This window comes from Coturnix japonica, chromosome 2 (assembly GCF_054131305.1).
Source record: "Coturnix japonica strain WE chromosome 2, WE-NBRP24, whole genome shotgun sequence".
Taxonomy (NCBI): Eukaryota; Metazoa; Chordata; class Aves; order Galliformes; family Phasianidae; genus Coturnix; species Coturnix japonica.
In genome coordinates, this window is record NC_140664.1 from 121496129 (window position 1) to 121515486 (window position 19358).

At 39.7% G+C, this 19358-nt stretch overlaps 1 protein-coding gene across 2 annotated transcripts in view; it reads right to left on the minus strand.

The window, feature by feature from the left end:
* ST8SIA6 (ST8 alpha-N-acetyl-neuraminide alpha-2,8-sialyltransferase 6) overlaps window positions 1-19358 on the minus strand; it is a 51327-nt gene that overhangs the window by 9716 nt on the left and 22253 nt on the right. For both annotated transcript variants that reach the window (XM_015853435.3, XM_015853434.3), the window contains 4 exons: window positions 11813-11957; window positions 7929-8041; window positions 5638-5730; window positions 2067-2539 (listed from right to left, as the gene is read on the minus strand). In XM_015853435.3, coding sequence (XP_015708921.2) covers window positions 2071-2539; window positions 5638-5730; window positions 7929-8041; window positions 11813-11957 — 820 coding nt within the window. In that variant the 3' untranslated portion in view covers window positions 2067-2070. The remainder of the gene's footprint in view (window positions 1-2066; window positions 2540-5637; window positions 5731-7928; window positions 8042-11812; window positions 11958-19358) is intronic.

Here is a 19358-nt window from a genome sequence, read left to right on the forward strand (position 1 = left end):
CACATCGAAAGCATTTCATTTCTTTTTATTAAAGGACTAACTTTTCCCTTTGTAAATAGAAGCTTTTAACTCGGTGGAGAAAAATCTCCAGGCAGCACAAGTTCTACAACTTCTCCTTCTGGTTGCTTTTTCCTTTACAGCTCATTTTGTAAATCTGACCACAAAAAGTCGTTTTCAGTCTGCAAAGCATGGAGAGCATTTAATTAACCCATACAGATGCTTAAACATTTTTGTGACTTCTATCTGCTTCTCTGGATGAAAAATTCATAAGGAGATGCCTTTCATTTTCCTATTTGGTGTAGTTACTACAATTAAAATTACATGGAATGTCTCCAGTGATTTATATTGCAGAAGGGATAAATACAATGGCAACTGCAGGATATAAACAGTTTGGCCACTAAGAAAAATACATTATGTATTTCTTAACCTTTCCAATATGTCGCAGCCTTTTTCAAGCAGAAAAGCTTACCTTAGCCACATGAAATCACATACACGTACATTACCTTTAAAATAATCTACCATGGACTACAGACAAGAACGGGCTCACCAGATAGGCTGGAAGGGACTGAGAAACTATTTTATTTTCATGCTAACAATGCATGAAAGCAGTTTATTTTTCTATTTCTTCAAATAAACTTGCGCCATAAAAAGGTTCTGCCTTTTTTGTTATTAACAATCAGCGAGTTTAAAACTTAGCAGTCCCTGACCACAAACCAACTGCGAATGTATCTTTGACGGCATGTCTTCTAAATAGCATCAAAAGGTACTTTCAAATGTATTTCATAACTGAGACATATACAAAAAAAAAAGCCTTTAGCTTTCAAACTTTCTGACTTGAGCAAGCTGATGCTATTTTAACTTACTTAAATAGAAATACAGTAGTAAGATTACATCAGTCCAATTAAAGCCCACTGCATGTGGTGGTTCTACTGTACAGTTCACTTACTGTTATATTAACTTGAACCCTCTGGGAAAACAGAGTTGAAAGGCAAATCTGACAGCAGTATTCTGAGCCGGGGAATTTCTGAGTTAGCTTAGAAAATGAAGAAGTACAGGCGCAGAAACAAGCTACCCAGGGCAGTGGTCATGGCCCCACGCCTGCTGGAGTTCAAGAAGCTTTTGGACAATGCTCCTAGACATTGGGTTTGCATTTTTGGTGGTCCTATGTAGAGCCACAAATTTGAATCAGTGATCCCTGTGGGTCCCTCCCCTTGAGACATTCTATGGTTCTGTTCTAAGTATCTATACAAATAGGGAAAATCAAGATTGAAAACACGCAGACAAGTGTTTTCAAAGTCATCTGTAATCTGTACATGGTAAAATGGTTCAAGGTCAAGGGCCAGACTGTTTGCTGCATTTCTTTAAGGCAGTGCACAGAAGGCACAGGACCAAGAGGGATGGAACAGTTTGAAAGAACAGAGAGGGTATGACACTTCATCCCATATTCGTAACTCCCAGATTCTGGGCTGCCTCAAGGCAAAATGCTCAGCAAGATCTGTTGTAGTGTATGGCAGCTTCTTCACTGCTGTCCACAAGCTGCTTTCCAGTCCAGGGCTGAGACAGAATACCGCTCCAAACATATATTTCCCTAGTAAGAGGGAATAAGATTGTATACACGCTAGTCCAACACAGAGCCAACTTAATCCTTACTTTAGCCTGTATATACACTTAGAAATACTATGTCAGGATTAGTTGTCTTCTCTCATAGATTATAGTGCATGACTGCTCTAAATACAGTGATGCACAAAGGAGGTTGGTTCAAACCAAACACAGTTTGGAGGAAACGTTTATCTGAGATGGGGACACTACCAACTGACTGTGAATTGCAGTGATAATGCGTGTTTAGCTATCCTCCCATCTAAAGTTCACACTTAGGAAGCATTTCTCAGCTATGCAGTACATTATATATATTATCCAATATTTCTCTTTTTTTTACGAACACAACCTTTATTGATTGAAAGGTAGAAACGTCTCCTTAAGGAAGAGTACAAAACTGGTTGCAAAACCATTTTCATTTGACACAAGACTTAAATAAAGACATTTTATGTCATAGGAATGTGACCTACCTTTTTAGTCTGATTCGCATTTACCAAACTGCACCTTCAAAATGCCTTTGCCATGAAGCTGAAGGATCTGGTTGTATTCTTTGGGCATTGCATGGAAACCTGGTTTGGGCAGCTGGTTGTCATAATAGTGGTGGGTGATTGGTATCTTCTCTGTGGATTGTGAGAAAGGCCAGAAGCCGTAGATCTTCACATTCTCACACAGCTCAACAGCAGCACTGATGATCATAAAACCTGATGATAATCGGTAGGCTTTTACACCCTTAGTCCTCCAAAACCGGGCAAGACTTTTGAGATAGGTAGGGTGGAAAAATATTGCCTTTTGGGTTGTTTTGAACTCTTGCAGAGTGTGATAGACTTTAAAAGAAATAGCTGTGTTGCTTCTGAAGGAAAACGCTGGCAATAAAAGGAAAGCATCTCCATAGGCTGCAATGTTCCCCACAAACTCTGTCTTCTTTTTATTTAGTCTGCTGTATCTGCCAAGTACAATATTTTAGGAAAAGAGTGAATGGAATACAATATGATATAAATATATTACAAACCAAGACTGCATAAGAGTTGTATACTCTTCTGTACCAGTTCAGCCTGTCTACATTTCAAATTCACACTGATTTGCTATATCTTGTCACATGTGCTGCAAGGAAAAATCTGGCTGTTTTGTGTAATAAGAACACGTTACATATGATTGATTTGACAATATAGGAGCTACTGGAGAAGAAATATTCACAGCTAATGAGACTAAGGCCAGTTTACAGAAGTGGTTGATTCAGAAAAATTTGAAGGAGAATTCAAAAAACAAAAATAATACATTCTCTGCTTAAGAATACTTTCCTAATGGCATGTACTGCGTGTATCTGTGATAAGTGTTTCTTCCACCAACATGTATACAATAGCCCCTCTTCAAACCTTGGGTTTCTGCCTTGTGTAGAAATACTATTATGCATGTGAGCAGTCTTGAAGCATTAAAGATGAGTGAGTGCTCAAGTTTTGCAGGGTTTTAGTTGCTCTTGATGTGCTTTTAAAACAGCTGAAATATAGGTGTGTCTATTTATTTCCTTTGACAACAAAGGGAACAACGGTGCTCTAATTTCACAGGTGAAGAAGATTTATAGTCAGTTGGTTTGGCTCTCCAACAGTCAGCAAAGAGACATTTTTCTCATCATTGAATAATGCAGTGCTGAACTTTACAGAGCAATACAAGACACAAGGATACCTCTCAATTAATTTACTTCATAGAGCTTAGTTGTCTGAATCATCTGAACATATGGCACTTGCAGCTCCTTTGGGTTTCAAAACATTGAGTCCTCTTTTTTTGGCAGCTGCCCATGTGAACAGTGCACTTTCACCTTTTATTGGCTACCAGAGACCACTGTTCACAAATGGCTCTATTTTCAGAAAATGGAAAAAGTATTTTCATTGCTCTTTGCAACCTGAACATGTTCAAACTCCAGTCTCATGCAGAACTTCAACACAGAGGACAGCAGCTACTGCTATTTCCACTCAAAAGTCTCTCACTGTAATTAGCAATTGCCCCTTCCACAACTGAACTCATGCAAAGAGAGAGACAACCGGTCTCAGTTTGAAGGGATTTAAACTTACAGTTTCAGCTTCTCAGAAAAATCCCATTACCAGCAGACTCTGAAACACAATGAATGAGGGACTCTCAGCCCCTCCTGCTCAACCTAGTCCCCTTTGCATCCAAGAGCCACGTAGTGAAAACAAGCAAGAGTCCTGAGCTTATTGCTAAGGGTGAATTTCTGGCCTCTCCTTCCAGAATTATCTTTGTTTCTACTCAGTGTAATATGTATAAAAAGCCTTGTCAGAATTGCATGTCAGAATTGTGATGTCTGTACTTCCTTCTTAGCTAGAAGCTGGAACTTCCTTTCACTTCAGGTGTTTCTGCTATAAGGTGTGGTGTAGCCCAGGTTCATTAGGATGCACAAAAACTGTGCTTGTTTCCTGCAAGAGAGTCTGTTAACATTCTGGCTTGCCTGGGCCACCCTGAGTGAAGAGGACTTGTCTTGGGTTGATGTTTTGTTTGTTGCTGAGTGAGTAGTGTGCATCCAAGGCCAGGCCTGGTTGCTCTGCATGGAAGGGATTTTGCCATGATGGCACAGCATGGCATGGGGCAGGAGGCAGGATGAGCTGAGTTGGACTGCATGCAGTATGGGGGCCAAAGGTTGGATACACCTGGAGAGGTAACATCAAACTAACTCAGTACTGAAACAGAATTAGAGATCAAAGTGAATTAAGAAAGAACAGGACTTCTACATGAGAAAACAAAGTTAGCTCTGCTAACTGTGTGTTGCTTCCTTGTCCTCCTTGTCCTTTCCTCCTTCAAAAGCTTTAGAAGTCTTCTCTGAATACTTAAATAATCTTTTTTTTCTTCTTTTTTTTTTTTTTTTTCCCCAAATCCTGAAGACCTCTGATAATCTGATGTCATCCTCACACAGGATTTCTTCACTAAGTCCTATTGACTTCAAGGTGGCTTCATCTGGCTAAAAAGTAATGAGTGTACCTGTGGCAGGGGACTGTGATTAAGGTCAGAGAAATCACGCACTAAGTCAGCAGTCGCCAGCTGAGTCACTGGACACACTTTTCCTTCTCTGATTTTTGTGCACCTCCACTAACATTAATGAGCCAAATCTATTTTGTAACAAGCTCTAATTCATCTTAATTTAACTTAAAAAGGGCTGGGTAGCCATCAAAGCAGCTAACACTTATTGCAAGAGTTCAGTTTATATCCTGAAACAATGTCAAATGCCTATTAGTCATTTCTATGCTGACTGTACCTTTCCTTCTGCCACCTAAGAGAGGAAAAAAGAAAAAAAAAAAAAACAAAGCAAGCTTTGCCTGATGTCTATTTGACAAATACTGATACAACAGACAATGACAGTATCACAGTAAGATCAGTAAGCAGTAAATAACATGCCACGACAGTCCTTTTCATAGATAAGCTGCAGCTCCAGACTGCTGAAGATGTCTGAAGATGTTGGATTAGTCAGGCAGGCCTTATTAGATTTTCTTTTCATCAGGGAAGTAAAAAAACTACTGAGAAAAAAAAGAGTGAGCAGTGTGGAATGAAAAAACAGATTGCAGAGGTTGGGCGGCCATTTAGGAAATATCCTTCATCAGAACAGCTCTTTAGCATATTAACTAGGATCATCGGTTTACAGTCCTACTGATAGAGCTGGACACACATTTCCAAGCTTTCCTAATTTATTACTGTAATTCCTTTCTTACATTATGGGGTCATAAAGGTCATGGAAGGAAAGGAAGCAGCTTGGACTTGCTATCATCAGTTTTACTCAGTCATAAAGTTTAGACTGGTGCCAGCCAAGTAACTTGCTAATCTGGGTACTGCTGATTCCTTTCTGCTAAAAAAAGAAAAAGCCAAGCTTAATAGATTTCCATTTAGAATGGTACATATTTTACATGGGAACTAAAGCTCATTAGTGAAGTAATCAGTATGCACTGCTTGCTGTATTGTTATCTCAATGGATTTTTAACAAAGTCTAAACACGTCAAGCAATTATGTAATATTGCACAGAAGCAGCATTTCAGTATTACTTACTTCTGAGCTATGATACTTGGATTAACCGTCACAAGGTTTGTTTTATTGCCGACATCTTTGCTAATGTTTCCCACTGTTGGAGGAAGGTTACACCTGAAATTAAGAAACATTTATTTAAGCAGATGCTTCACAGTATTTATTTGCAGATTCCTCTGTTGTGCAATGACACGTTAATGCAGCTCCCAGGAACCCCTAAGTACTTTACAAATATTAAATAAGGCTTACAGCACTAGCACTTTTGGTAAAAATAATAATAATAATGATCTACTGTACAGATGGTTAAAATAGGGCATAGGGAGCTCATTTTCATAAATCATCTCACAGATCAGAGGCACAGTTAAAATCCTGTAAAGAAACAGTCTATGAACGCCCTGTGTTAGCTGCCTGGAAATACTGCACCTCTTGCCTAAACAATGCGTTTAATCTGCAAAGTTTTCTATTATTCTTGGTCTAAAAAGGCTGATTGATACCAAACCCTCAGCTGGCACAGCAATGCTGATGGCTGTTTCATAAGATAACAGCAGGACTTGCCCCACTGCAGAAAGAATGGTCACACATTTATGTTTAGCGTGTTAGTATACAGAATTCTCACTTGTATTAAGCTCAGTTATCAAATTGGAAATTTTTTTTAAATTATTTAAAAACCTTGTATATTACTCAAAGACAGGAAAGGAAACAGAGTCAACGAGGCCATGCGAATGGGCATCGTTGAGAGAATTATTTTGGTTAGTGTTTCCTGGCAGAAACAACAATCTCTTGCTTGCACTGAAAGAATGGTCCAAATTTTGCTCTGAATTTGCCTGTTTTTCTCCACATTCTACAGAGGGAGCTGAAGAGACAGGATGAGGCTGTGAACAACCTGATCTAACCATAACTGTCATAGAAAAGCTTGGGGTGGAAGGGACCACAAACGCCATCCAGTTCCAACTCTCTGCTGTAGACAGGATTGCCACCCACCAGATGAGGCTGTCCAGGGCCTGATCCAGGCTGGCCTTGAGTGCCTCCAGAGATGGGGCATCCACAACTCTAGGCAGCTGTGCCAGTGCCTCAGCACCCTCCAAGTAAAAAATTTACACATATATAACCTAAATCTCCCCTCCTTTAGTTTAAGTCATTTCCCCTTGTCCTCTCGCTATCAGACCACGTAAAAAGGAGATCTCTCTCCGACTTCTAATCTCCTCTCAATTTCTGGATGGCCACAGTGAGGTTTCCCCTGAGCCTTCCCCAAGCTAAACAAGCCCAGTTCCCTCAACCTTTCTTCATAGGAGAGGTGCTCCAGCCCTCTGAGTAGTGCTGCAGTACTCCAGATGGTGCTCCACAAGGGACAGAGTAAAGGAGGACAATCCCCTCCCTCTCCCTGCTGGCCACCCCTCTTATGATGCAGCATAGGATACAGTCGGCCTTCTGGGCTGCCAGCACACACCGCTGGCTCACATCAAGCTTTACATCCACCAGAACCCCCAGGTCTTTCTCTGCAGGGCTGCTCTCAATGAGTTCTCCCTGAGTCTGCATGCATATCTGGGATTGCCTTAGCCCAAGTGCAACACCCTGCACTTGGCCTTGTGGAACCTCATTAGGTTCTCACTCTGGGCCTTTCCAGTTTCCTCTGGATGGCATTCCTTCCTTCTGTCGTGTCAACTGCACCACCCAGCTTGGTGTCATCCACAAACTTAGAGAGCACTTGAACCCACTGGGTGTTGATCATACCTGCTCACTGCAGTGCAGTTGGACTAGGTGGTGTTTAAAGGTCACAGTTCCCTTCCACCTCAAATGATTCTATGACTAAATGAAAAAATATTTAAAAAGATGCTCACAGATGGTAAGACAAATACTCAGGCAGTTAAGTAACTGCATTAGTGACCCAACCTGTGACTAGGTAAACCTATTGGCAAAAGTAAAGATGGAATTTAACAACAGACTTGTTTTAATTTCAGAGACTTTTACTTACTGTCTTCTCCTTATTAAAAAAAAAAAAAAAAAAAAAGAGAGAGAAGAAGAAAGAAAGAAAAAAAAGATTTTTCCTTAAGAGTGTTGATTGGAAAGAAACATCACTTTCTCAGATAATCAAGTTTCACACTACTGGCAAGGTATCCTTGTAATTTTGGATTATATATATATATATGTAATCCCTTCTTTACTAAGGAAACAGTCCTTCAATCTATAAAGCTGGAGGAGTACCCTTTGAGAGGTAGATCTCTCCTCACTGCTATGAACTGGCATTGGCATGCTTCCACACCTGCCAAGCTCGAAGAAATGCCCAACAGCCTTCAGAGAGATGAAGCGGCTCTTACCTAAACACAAAGTCAGAACGATCGATTTCTGCTCCACAGCTGGAATTTTTCAGAATGCCTCCATTTCCAACCACTGCGCAGTTCTTGAAAGGATAAACTGAAAGAGGAGAGGACTGCAAGCAAATAAAAAGACACGGTGCATGCTTAATAAATTTTCTGAATGTTTCTTTGTGCCTTTGGTCATTTGTCTTTGAAGCTTTAATCTCGTAAATCCCAGTGAAAGCATTCACCATTTAGCAGACAGCACTGCCAGGCTCAGACGGCCAAAGGACAAAAATAGTCACCAACAGACTGAAAACCACTACTTCTGTCTTCAGAATTTTGATGGTATAGCATCAGACCAGTAAAATGGGATGATATAATTTACATTTGTGTAATGAAAAAAAAACCTAGCACTGGATTGAATCTTTGAAAAGCTGAGGAACAAGCTCCTGCTGAACATAGCTTACATTCTCCCATTTTCCTTCACATTTAAACAGACTGGGAATTGTCACATTGTCATCATCTGTGTCAGCTAATAGAAGGTAACCTTGCAAATGCTTATGACTTTGTCATCACTCAATTATATTTGAAGTAAAATGATGAATTTAGTGGAACTTTAAGGTGCTACAATGGATAAGCACTTGCCCTGGCTTAAGTCACAGTGAACTTGACTGCTAAGTGAAGCAGTTACTGCTTCTGGCTGTTCATCTTCTCCGTTTCCCTTCTTATAGGTTGCTGTCTTGCCCTGGGGAACCTGAATGAGACCTTAGTGCATCCACTTGTGAATGAGCACAGATCACAGCTCAGCAAATTAATGTAAACTGTTGTTTAATGCTGTTGATATTAATTTAGTTGGTTATCATCCTAGAGTCTCCAAAACTTCTCATACATCTCATTCAGTCCCCCCTGCTACAGGAGCACAGACATTCAGCAGAGAAGGCCAACAGCAATAGGGCTACTTCGAATGCAGAAACTGAATCCACATGTAAAAGTGAGTCAAAACTTGCTTACACAAAGCATTATCCCTCCTCGTATTCTCATCAATTTGCTCATGGGGAAAAAAAAAAAAAGAAAAAAAAGAAAAGAAAAAAGAAAAAAGAAAGAAAAAAAAGCATAAAGGGAAACTGTTATCAACAAGGTAAAAAGAGCAGGGAAAACGGCAGATGTCACGTTGCCTGGCAACATATCATTAACCACATTCAAGTATCTTGTTTAATTCTGAAAAGACAGTAGGAGAACACACAGGACAGAACTGTGGCTAGCCCAGCAAACATACATTAAGAGATCCTGCCCTTTTTCTTTCATTTTGAACCACTGTCACCTCTTCCATTTCTTTAGTGATTCACAACAGCATAAGAAAAGACCAGGCTCGTCACACAAATCAGAATTGGATAGGACATCCTGTCTTTGAATCCCAGAGCAGTTTCTCCATGCTGAGACACTGGCCCATGGGGAGGAAGAGAATTTCTCCATATTCTTAAAGTAGAGTTGCCACCTCATCCATTGTTTTTGTCATTATCATTCCATTGCTGTAATTGTGCTGGCATATGATGATGGGACACACCACACAAATTTCTGTTCCAGACTGCCAGCACTTGACATCATCTGGATCTTGGGAGAACTGATCATTGCTTAGGTCATTATTTTACATAATCTCCAGCCCAGCTAATCCCCGCAGGTACTAGATACATTTCTCTGTGGTCATCCATTTGCTTGGGAAATGTACCATGTCTTCCTTAGGGTGAAGGTTTGAGTCCCTTTTCCAATTGCTTTGTTAATGACTCTTTACCTAGAAAGAGATCCCAGCTGCCTGGCTTTTATACCCACTCAGACCAGGCTACTGGCCCCATTATTCCAGCATTGGAGCAGCCAGGTGACAACATGATCTTCTGGATGACGGGTCATGTCTTTTCACATCTCACATTTCATCTACAGAAAGGGGCCAGACATTTTTGTCCCCTTCATGAATGCTGATTCTTTCTCCTCCTGTCTTTATGCTGGCCCTGCTTCATCATCTCCTATCCTTATTTTAGTAGGGGTTTATTTCCTTACTAAATGAGTTGACTTTTGCAGCCATTAATTTGCCTTTTATATAGGGGCAACTGATAGTGGTTCTCTAGTTGAACTACAAGGCCTGTCACAGGGGATGGAGCAGTAGCTGGGCTCCAGACACCTCTTTCCCTTTAGGGTGCTGTAAAGCATTGAACAGGTCTCAGTAAAAATGGACCAGGACCCAGCACACTGCAGTGATTCTTGTCTCTCTAGGACTGCCATGGCAACAGCTGACCTCTTCCAAATTTTTCAGGATTCTGCAGTTGTTCAGAGGTGAAATTCCAAAACACTGGGGGTGTCCACTGCTTTAGGTACCCACCCATATCAACCCCCACTCTCTGCCACTCATAACTATTTAGCCTCAGGGCAGACCTCTGGAGGATGTTCATAGTTTTTTAACCTTAAATAAAACCTGAAATACATTAAGTAGGCATAGCACTAGGAGCATACTGAATTGAACATTACCACTTGTCTCCACCATAGTCTGACTCCCTGAGGAGACCAAGTAAAGAGTGAAATTATTAATAGTTTCCAAGATATGGTTTCCAAAGTATAAAGATTACAGAAATATCAAATACAAATATCAGATTAGTTTTGCAGCCAGCATTACAGAAAAATGATAACCTTAGTCCAGCCCCCAGAGATGGCAAACAGCGCAACAGGGATTATATATAGCCAAGTAATATGGTTCCATGAAAAAACTCTGACAGATCTCCAAAAATAATAAAAAAAAAAACATTGTGACCAGCAACTCTTAGATTACTGCAAAGCTTGTTACAGTTTTGTTTTAACAAGCTCTCATCAGATCTGTTGTCATCTCAACCCTTTGAGCTTCACATTGGTTGCCAAACCAATGTGACTGCTGAAATTTAATCCAGCGAGTAGCTCAACACCACATATTTATTCACTCTTCCCCAGGTAGAATAAGGAGAGGACTAGAAACAAAACAGAACTCAGGGGTTGAGATAAGAACTATTCAAAAAAACAGAAAAAGAAAATAAAAATAAAAATGCAACAATAACTATACATATATACAATTACCCACCAACCAATGTTCCACTACCAACTTAAGGTCTCACCACTTGCCAGCCAACACACAGCCAGTCCACAAGCAGCAAGCACCCCCGAAGCCAGCTCTGCACCCTTGATATGGAAAAATCCCTGGCCTAATTCCGTCCACCTCTTCGGGCTCTGTCCCACCCCCCTCTGCCGCACCATAAAGGCAGCGGCTCTTCCTCACTGAGTGGCCCAGCTCAGCTCTCTTACCACTCAGAAACAGCCAAAGCAGCAGTGCAACATTAACAGTCTCAGCTGAAACCAGGACACCTTTGTCTGGTTTCTAGATCTTAAATCTCTGCTAAAAGACCCTGGCTACAAAATCTAAATCCTTTGCTCAGTCTGTCTTTCTGGCTGCAAAAACTTCATCTCACCATCAGATTTATCCACAAAACAGCCTCCACAAGTGACAAGCCTTAGCCTTCAGGAGAAACAGCATGGGAATACCAGGAATATGAAATATAGCTCTAAACTGAAATGTATTTTAAAATAAGAATGAAAAAAAATAAGCAACCTTCCTCATTTCTTCAGCCCTGAATTCAGCTGACTGCCAAGACAGGCAGCAGCAGCTCGGGTTTTGTAGTAACTCTACCTGCAACCAGATCTGTGCTGTGCTGTTCATGCCTATACCACTGGCAAAGGAAGGCTAAAAAAAGAAGTCACACAAAGTGAATGAGGAAAAGCATATGGGGCAAAGGGGTTCTTCCAGAGAAATAAGAGAAAGCAGCAATATTACTATTCCAAAGTATATAAGATATTGCAATTCTAATAGCAGGAAAGGATGCAGTTCTTACCGCAGGCAGCATTCTAAAAATGTCTTCTGTGATGTGGATGGTCTTTCTACTGTCCACTTCGTAACTCATGTTACTTCCCAGTGGGGTGTTGTTTTGAGAAGCAATAAAATTGTTAACTGCATTACAGCAGGAAGCTAATTCTGACCTGAAAAAAACAACAATACACACAAACCAAACATACTCAAAGACAGGCAAATAAATAGCAATGAGTTAGTAAAGAGTTAGATGAATGAAAACCATTTCTATCCAACCAAACACCAAAAGCTGGTATAAGCACTCTATAAGAACGTTGTTCCCCTTCACTTACTCTGTAAAGCAAGCCCAATTTCACAGCAAATATTCAGAAACTAATCAATTCAAGAGAACTTTCTCTTGAATGGCAATTATTTAAAGCAGTAATTCCTGTAAGCTAAGTGTATTTCACAACTTGGTTTTTGGCATCATTTGAATAAAGTTTGTTTATTGTTTTGTTTGTTATTTCAAACAACAAATGTCTGCAGATTACTAACAACCAGGGAAAATCCTTATTTTCCCAACAGTTGTTCAGGTGTTTGTCTGCCTTGGGTATTTGCAGTTATCAGTTCACATGAGCTGTTGTAATGAAGACAAAAAATGATTGTGAAATTTCACAGTGAAAATATTTTCACGACAGTTCAAAGAACCTATGAAATACCTGCAATATACCAGCAAAATTTAAAGGATTCAGTCACAAACAGTGAGGAGATATTTTATCTATGCTTACTTACACAATCCTTTATAAAGGGCAAGAAATTACCTTACATTACTGCACTAGGGGTTCTAGAACAGTGAGTTTCTCCAGGCTTCTGCCAATACAAGACAATAGCATCAAAGTGCGACAAGGCATATTAAGAGTTATTGCAATCTTTTGGAAAAGAGTGATTAAACATATCTGAAACAGAATGTGGTGAAGGGATATGCCACACTGGCGAGTCATTGAACTCTTCATAAATGAAGTACGTCATATATGCGTAAGACAATGAAATGCAAGGTTGAACCTGAAACCAGGGCTGAATACTCAAAAAGTGTAATAGATTTTCCAAACAAAACATTTGGAAAGAGTCAACCATATGATTTAGCAGAGGGTTGTTAGAGCTAGGGTACTATGGTTAGGCTGTGAAAGGACTTGATGATCTTCGAGGTCTTTACCAACCTGGGTAATTCTATGATTCTAATTCTATAAAAACATAACAAAATCGAATCCAAAATTAATGTTCCCTTAGGAAATTCTTCAGTCTTTAGGAAAGTATGACGTCTGCAAAATAATTAACAGGTTCATCCATTTCCACACAGTGTCACCTATTTCCATCTCTTGACCAAGCCCTTTTCTTTTCTGAAATGGAACTAAGTCTCTGATTTTACCTATGGTCTATTAAACATGAAGCAAATGTAATCTTAAATCAGACAATAATCTCAGAGTTCTATGTTTTTGTTCATGTATACTGGAATGGAAGATTTCAGAGAACACAGCGGAGTTATCGATCTGTTTAGCGTTAGGAAAGCTATTGATTATGTGGTGGTGTGAGCTTATGTAAGCATAAATTGACCTTGTAGGGTATTTCATTTGTGTTTCAACTACGTTTTGTTGCAGCGCACAGATGTGTTAAGCAATATGGTTACATATGTTTGTGTAACATACTAAAAATTGTTCCTTTCAAGTAAGAGTAGGATCTCCCAACCTCCAAGAATGCTTCACACCCTTTTCAGAAGTGATAATAAAGCAGGCAGATGGTAATAGAGTTTGAATGAAATAAAAAGCGGGAGAGTAAATTACAGGACTAGGAAAATGGGTTGTTTTCAACTGTTTCTTTCAAGATCTAGGGTTCTTTTGAGTTTTCTTCTTTTTAAATGAAAGCTTACAAATATACCGGTAGGAGTGAAATGTGCCGGCTAAGTTGTGATGAAACATCTGGATTTTTAAAACCCATTTTATACCCAGGAGTTTCCCTTTCTCTTCATTTTCAGTAAGGAGGGAGGGCAGAGCCTACAGCTATCACAGTACAAGACTCCTCGTGCAGAACTGTTGTATTACTTTGTCAGGCTTCAAGCTATGCAAGATAGCCCAGAAACACAGTGCCCAGAGGCTTATTTGAAACACAGTGTCTGCTCAGCCTTTCTCCATATCCACCCTCCCTTCCTCCCCAGCCATTCTGAGGGCTTTTTTGGCTATTTGCTAGCTTCCAGCAAAAACACAAGTTGCAGCTATTTGAAACTCCCCAAATTAGAATAAATCATACTTAGAAGTCTGTAAAGCAAAGGGATATGGAGGTGTAAAAAACAATTACAGCTTGCACCCGATTGGGCTCTGTAATTTGTTGCACTAATGAAACATTTCTTTTAAGTGGAAAACCTTTGAAGAATACTAATACAATAATTAATATTCAAGTTACCTAGGGAACCTGAGACTCTACTGACTGCAGTTAGGAGAGCCTTTGCAGAAGAAGCCACCCAACACAGCTTTTTGTCTGGAGCTTTAAGAACAGCACTTCCAGGCAGCTGTGCGATTTTCTCTATTGGTCTCCCTTTTTCATGCAAAGTCATTATCAGCCCTCTCCTTATTACTGATTGTTATGATCATTACAGAAACACTGTGAGTCTTCAGCCCCCAAAGAATTAGCAAAGATTTCAATCAACATAGAACAAGTGATTGTAAGAAAGTGACGAAAGAAAGAGCCAGGAGATGAAAGGAATCACAATGAGAAGTACTGGATACAGTACTTAGAGAACAAATGGGTGGTTGTAAGTCCATTAAATAATAATTCATTTCTGTAACTTTTCGGCACAGTTTTCTCCTGCACAGTATCACAAGTGTTAAACCAATCTCATCACAACTTCCAAATAAGTGGACTGCTATCTTCTCTGAGGTACAGACAGCCCAGCTGCGCTCCAGAATACTTCTAGAAGTCCATAAACGTTTTGTTAGTGTCTCTATCACTCACCTTACAACTTCTGTTGCCTCCAAGTCTACAAAAACATATATGTATGTAAACATCCTACCCTGTTAACTGTGAAAAGCAGTGGTTAGCCCCATCAGAACTCTGAAATCAGACACAAAACCCTATAACGCATTCATTTTAGAGAACAGTGATCTCTCTGCTGTCACTGAACCAAATTTTCAGATAGTAAAGCTGAAATATTCATGGCCAGGCATTATGCATCAGTTGACAGGATATATCTATCTAATCAGGTGTGACACAAAGAGAACTAATAACCACTTAGAGAAGAAAATTCATTGATAATGGAGTTGCTTGGAGCTTTGAAAAAGATAACACAGTAGGGGAAAAATGGAGAGGGACACTGTGCAAGTATTAAAAAGTACAAAATATTGCTCTAAGTCAGGCATGTCCAACCCTAGGGCCATGGACTGCATGCGGCCCCTGACTCAGCAATGACCACACACTGGTGTCTGATTGCACTGGGCTGAAACCAGGACAAGGGGAGGGCACAGCGCAGTGCTAACTCAAGTTATAGCAAATCACTGTACACATTTTGATAGATCAGCTAAACAGCCCTGGGAATAGTGAAAAATATGCAGCCATGCTTTCTGTTTTGATAAAAGAATTTGAGATTAGATTTCAAGATTGCAAAAGAAATCATAAGTTACATGTGACTTTTCAAATTGGACGTGTAGAATTGGAGGAAGATATTCAACTGAAACTTTCAATCGCGTCCCTTTACTGGAATTTTATAAGCCCTCTCATAACAAAGAAAGATATCCTTCACATCACAGTCATGCCTTATTCATGTCATTGCTTTCTGGCAGTACTTATATTTGCAAACAACTATTTTGAAGGGTGAAGCACAAAAAGAGTAAAATTTAATCAAAAATCACTAACACCTTGAGAACTCACTAAGAATGGCAATCACTGTCATCAAAACAGCCTGATGCATCAGTTTCACAAAAACAAGGTCAAATATCCCACTAGTTTTGTATTTTTGTTGCTTTCTTTATGTTTCAATAAAAAAAAATAATTAGAAGAATGTTTTGTTATGTATGTACATTAACTGTATTATATATTTTGTATACAGCCAAAGCCAATTTCTCTTCAATCAAAGTGTCCCAAGCAAGCCAAAAGGTTAACCATCCGTTTTCTAAGTAGTAGGTATTCAACAAACATCTGTACAAATGAATGCTTGTTTGCAAAAAGAATATCATGTCACTCCTGCTATATAGCATTGCACATTATCCACACCAGCAATGCTTACACAGTCATATCTATTTGTGGATCTTCAGCTGTACTCAGTCAGGAATTGACCTCATAGAATAGATAACCAAACACAAAGTAAGAATGGCAATTATGTAAAGCCTGATGCTAAGGGTATTTCACACCATGGTTTTAATATCATTTGAGTAAAGGACAAAGTGTTTCAAGCAACAAATGTCAGTAGATTACTAATAATGGAAGAAAATGTGTGGTTTTTTTTCCCCAATACCTTGTTTTAGTTGTCACCACACTTGGGTACCTGCAATTTGGTAATTTAAATATTTCTTTATGTGTTAGTAGCATGTATATAAATGCTGAAGAATTTCCCTAAAATACTTACTAGGATGCCATTTACACCATTAAACTAACAGCACTGCTAGGAATATATAATACACCACCTTTTCTAGCATCCATTGTTCGGTTAGATAGGAGCTCCTTAACAGCAGCTGACAATTTTATAGGGCATTCTGGATCTTAACTGGACTGTGGGAACAATGAACCATGAGTTCCCATGGGTTCCACTGAGGGCAACCCAAATCTAGCAGTACTGATACCAGCATTTCAGATACTGAATTAACTGTAGGTCTGAGAGCCAACAGAGGCTGGACAAAATCCACCACAGAAGAGAGGTATTAAAGGTATTAAAAAGGAAATCACTGTTTGTACTTGCCTTAAGATTCTCTTTGACTTTGAGAAATGCATGGGTAAATGGCACACAGTTGCCAAGAACCACTGAGCACTGCCAGATAGCAGTGAAGTCCAGTGCATGTGAGTATACATGCTGTAGCAGCTCACTAGACAACATTTGGAAAGAAGGAAAGACAGCTCTCTGACAACAAAAAGAGAGTCCGCTTAGCTGCATGGCAGAGCTGAGCTAGGCAGCGGAGGGTCAACCTAGAATCCTGCACTCTGCTTTTTGTACAGTGCCATAGCACAAACACTGTGGCTTGTGCATACCAGGGCTCTCAGCTCCATCCCTTCTGCCAGTACATAAAGGCAAGTATTTCTTTCCTGAACTGCACTTCTAGTTCATATTCTGTTTTGTGGGTTTTTGTTTTGTTTTGTTTGCTTTGTGGTTCTTTGTTTTTTTGTTTTTTGGCTTGGATCTGTTGGGAGTTTGGTTTATAAGGAGAAATGATGTGTACTCATTGGCAAACATCACTGACTTCTAGGAACACAAGAGTTTCTGCATTGGATCACACATTCATGTCACTACTCCTGTGATAGTAGCCAACAGCAAAAGCTGCAGAGGAAAACACAAGAAAGCTGCTTTGAGAAATTCACTACCCGTGGGGAGCTTCTTTTGAACCTTATAAATTAGAGGTTAGTTAATGCCCCTGAGCATAAAACATTAAGTCCCTTATAAATATTCAAATCTCTTCTTTAAAATTTCACCATAGTACTGAAATGTTCTGCAACTGACACCACGCCTGAGAAGCATGTAAGTGTACACTCCATTTAACAGATGGGCAAACAGGGAAAGAAGTCAAGCAGCTTCTCTGCAGTCTAGTCAGCAGGCAGATTTCTACTGGCATCGCAGGTGAATAATGTGACAGGCAGCTTCACACTCTCCTCCTGAAGGTGGACAGTTGTATTACCCAGTTCCTGCTGCACAGCCCCTTTGAGATTAATTTCCTCTTCTGCAAAATGTGTGTGTTTATCTACCCACTTAATGAGATTTTTAGAATTGAGTAATATGTATGTTATACAATTATTATGCATTACCGAAACTAGACAAAGTTAGAAAAAGGACGAGATGCACTGCTAAGGGATTATTAAATCATTAATTTCACCGCATTTCTAGAAGCTCTGCTCCCCATAGAGCTCTGTTAGTGCAACACTTCTCAGCTAGAGAGCCTTTTAAATCTAGTTCCAGGCTCATGTGCTTAAGTCTGATAAACACATCCGGGAGTGCAATGAGAATGGAGTATATTCTGATTTAGTCAGTATATTTTATAATGAATTTCCTTTGCTTTATTTTTTTTCTTCTTCAAATCTCATACTGACCAACTGCTGGGGACTGGAAGCCTTGAAAGTCTCCAGTATGGTCTGGGAGTGAGAACAATTGTAAAGGTTTAATATCCTGTTTCCAGAAAATGAGTCAGAGAGAACCAAAAAAAAAGAAAGAAGGAAAAGACTTATGCACTGATAATCATCAACTACACCTGAAACATCGAAGCACCAGTCCTTGGTCCTATCGACAGAACATTGGAATGACGTCAAAGCAGGTCAAATTTCATAGATTGTCTTCAGTACTCCAATACTGTACGGGTTATTATATATAAACTGGTTAGTACTCTAGCAAGTTTAGATGTAAAATAGCTTCGAAACCCTAACAGTAGAACCTTCAAATGTCAAAAGAGTAACAGAGTTTGTCCAGCTTGTGCTGAACCATGAGTTGCAAAAGATGCTTTTCACTTGGTGTCAGAGCTAAGTTAAAGCTAGCAAGCTCACCTCAGTGTAAATACAGCCCACATTTTCTAGATGGCTCAGTGCCCCCCACAGTTTGCTCTTACTTACAATTCCAGTCCAATTACTGGTTGTATAAGCCACCTTGGCCACTTATGACCCAAACTCCTTGCCAGAAGGCAAAAAGACAGCAGAAGAAATAGGAATCATCTTTAACTAAAAGTCCGACAGTCTTATATGAGACTTCAGACAGAAAGTGTCGTGCTCTGTTCTCATAGGCCTGGAAGATGTAGAAGTTGCTCCAGCAGAAGGAAGACTATGGAAGCAAAAAATGAGAAAGAAGCCAATCTGGAAGACGGAGTGGTTGCTCTGACACTGACTCATTTATCTAGCAGAGACAAAGCAGCAGATTGCTCTTATGTGGTGCCTGGTCCATTCAGAAGGAAGAGAAGTTAAAAAAGAATAAACAGGAAAACAAAAACGTAACTTTAGCAAACAAAAGTCAGTTCATCTCTTTTCAACTCTGTACAGAACAACTGCCTATTCTGACACAGAACAGACTGCTTCAGCAGTTCCTCATCGTGCTTCAATATCTCTGTGCTCAGCTGAAGCCTGTCTGAGTTAACTGCAAGTTTCATAAACCTTAACTCTTTGTAATATACCACTGATAAAAACAGCAAAAGTAGCAATTTATGTTGCATGAAAAGCCTTATTTGAGCCATTCCCCACAAACAAACAACTTCTTCCACCAGTGTCACAAGCTGAGCACGTAGATTTTGTTTTCAATGCAAGTCATTTCTAAAGAGTTGGAAGGTAGGAGAGCTCATTCATTTTTAATGATCTTGACAGAATCTTAACTCTAATCCATGTGATAATGTAATTCAGGAGAGTATTTCCCCCAGAGAAAATACAGT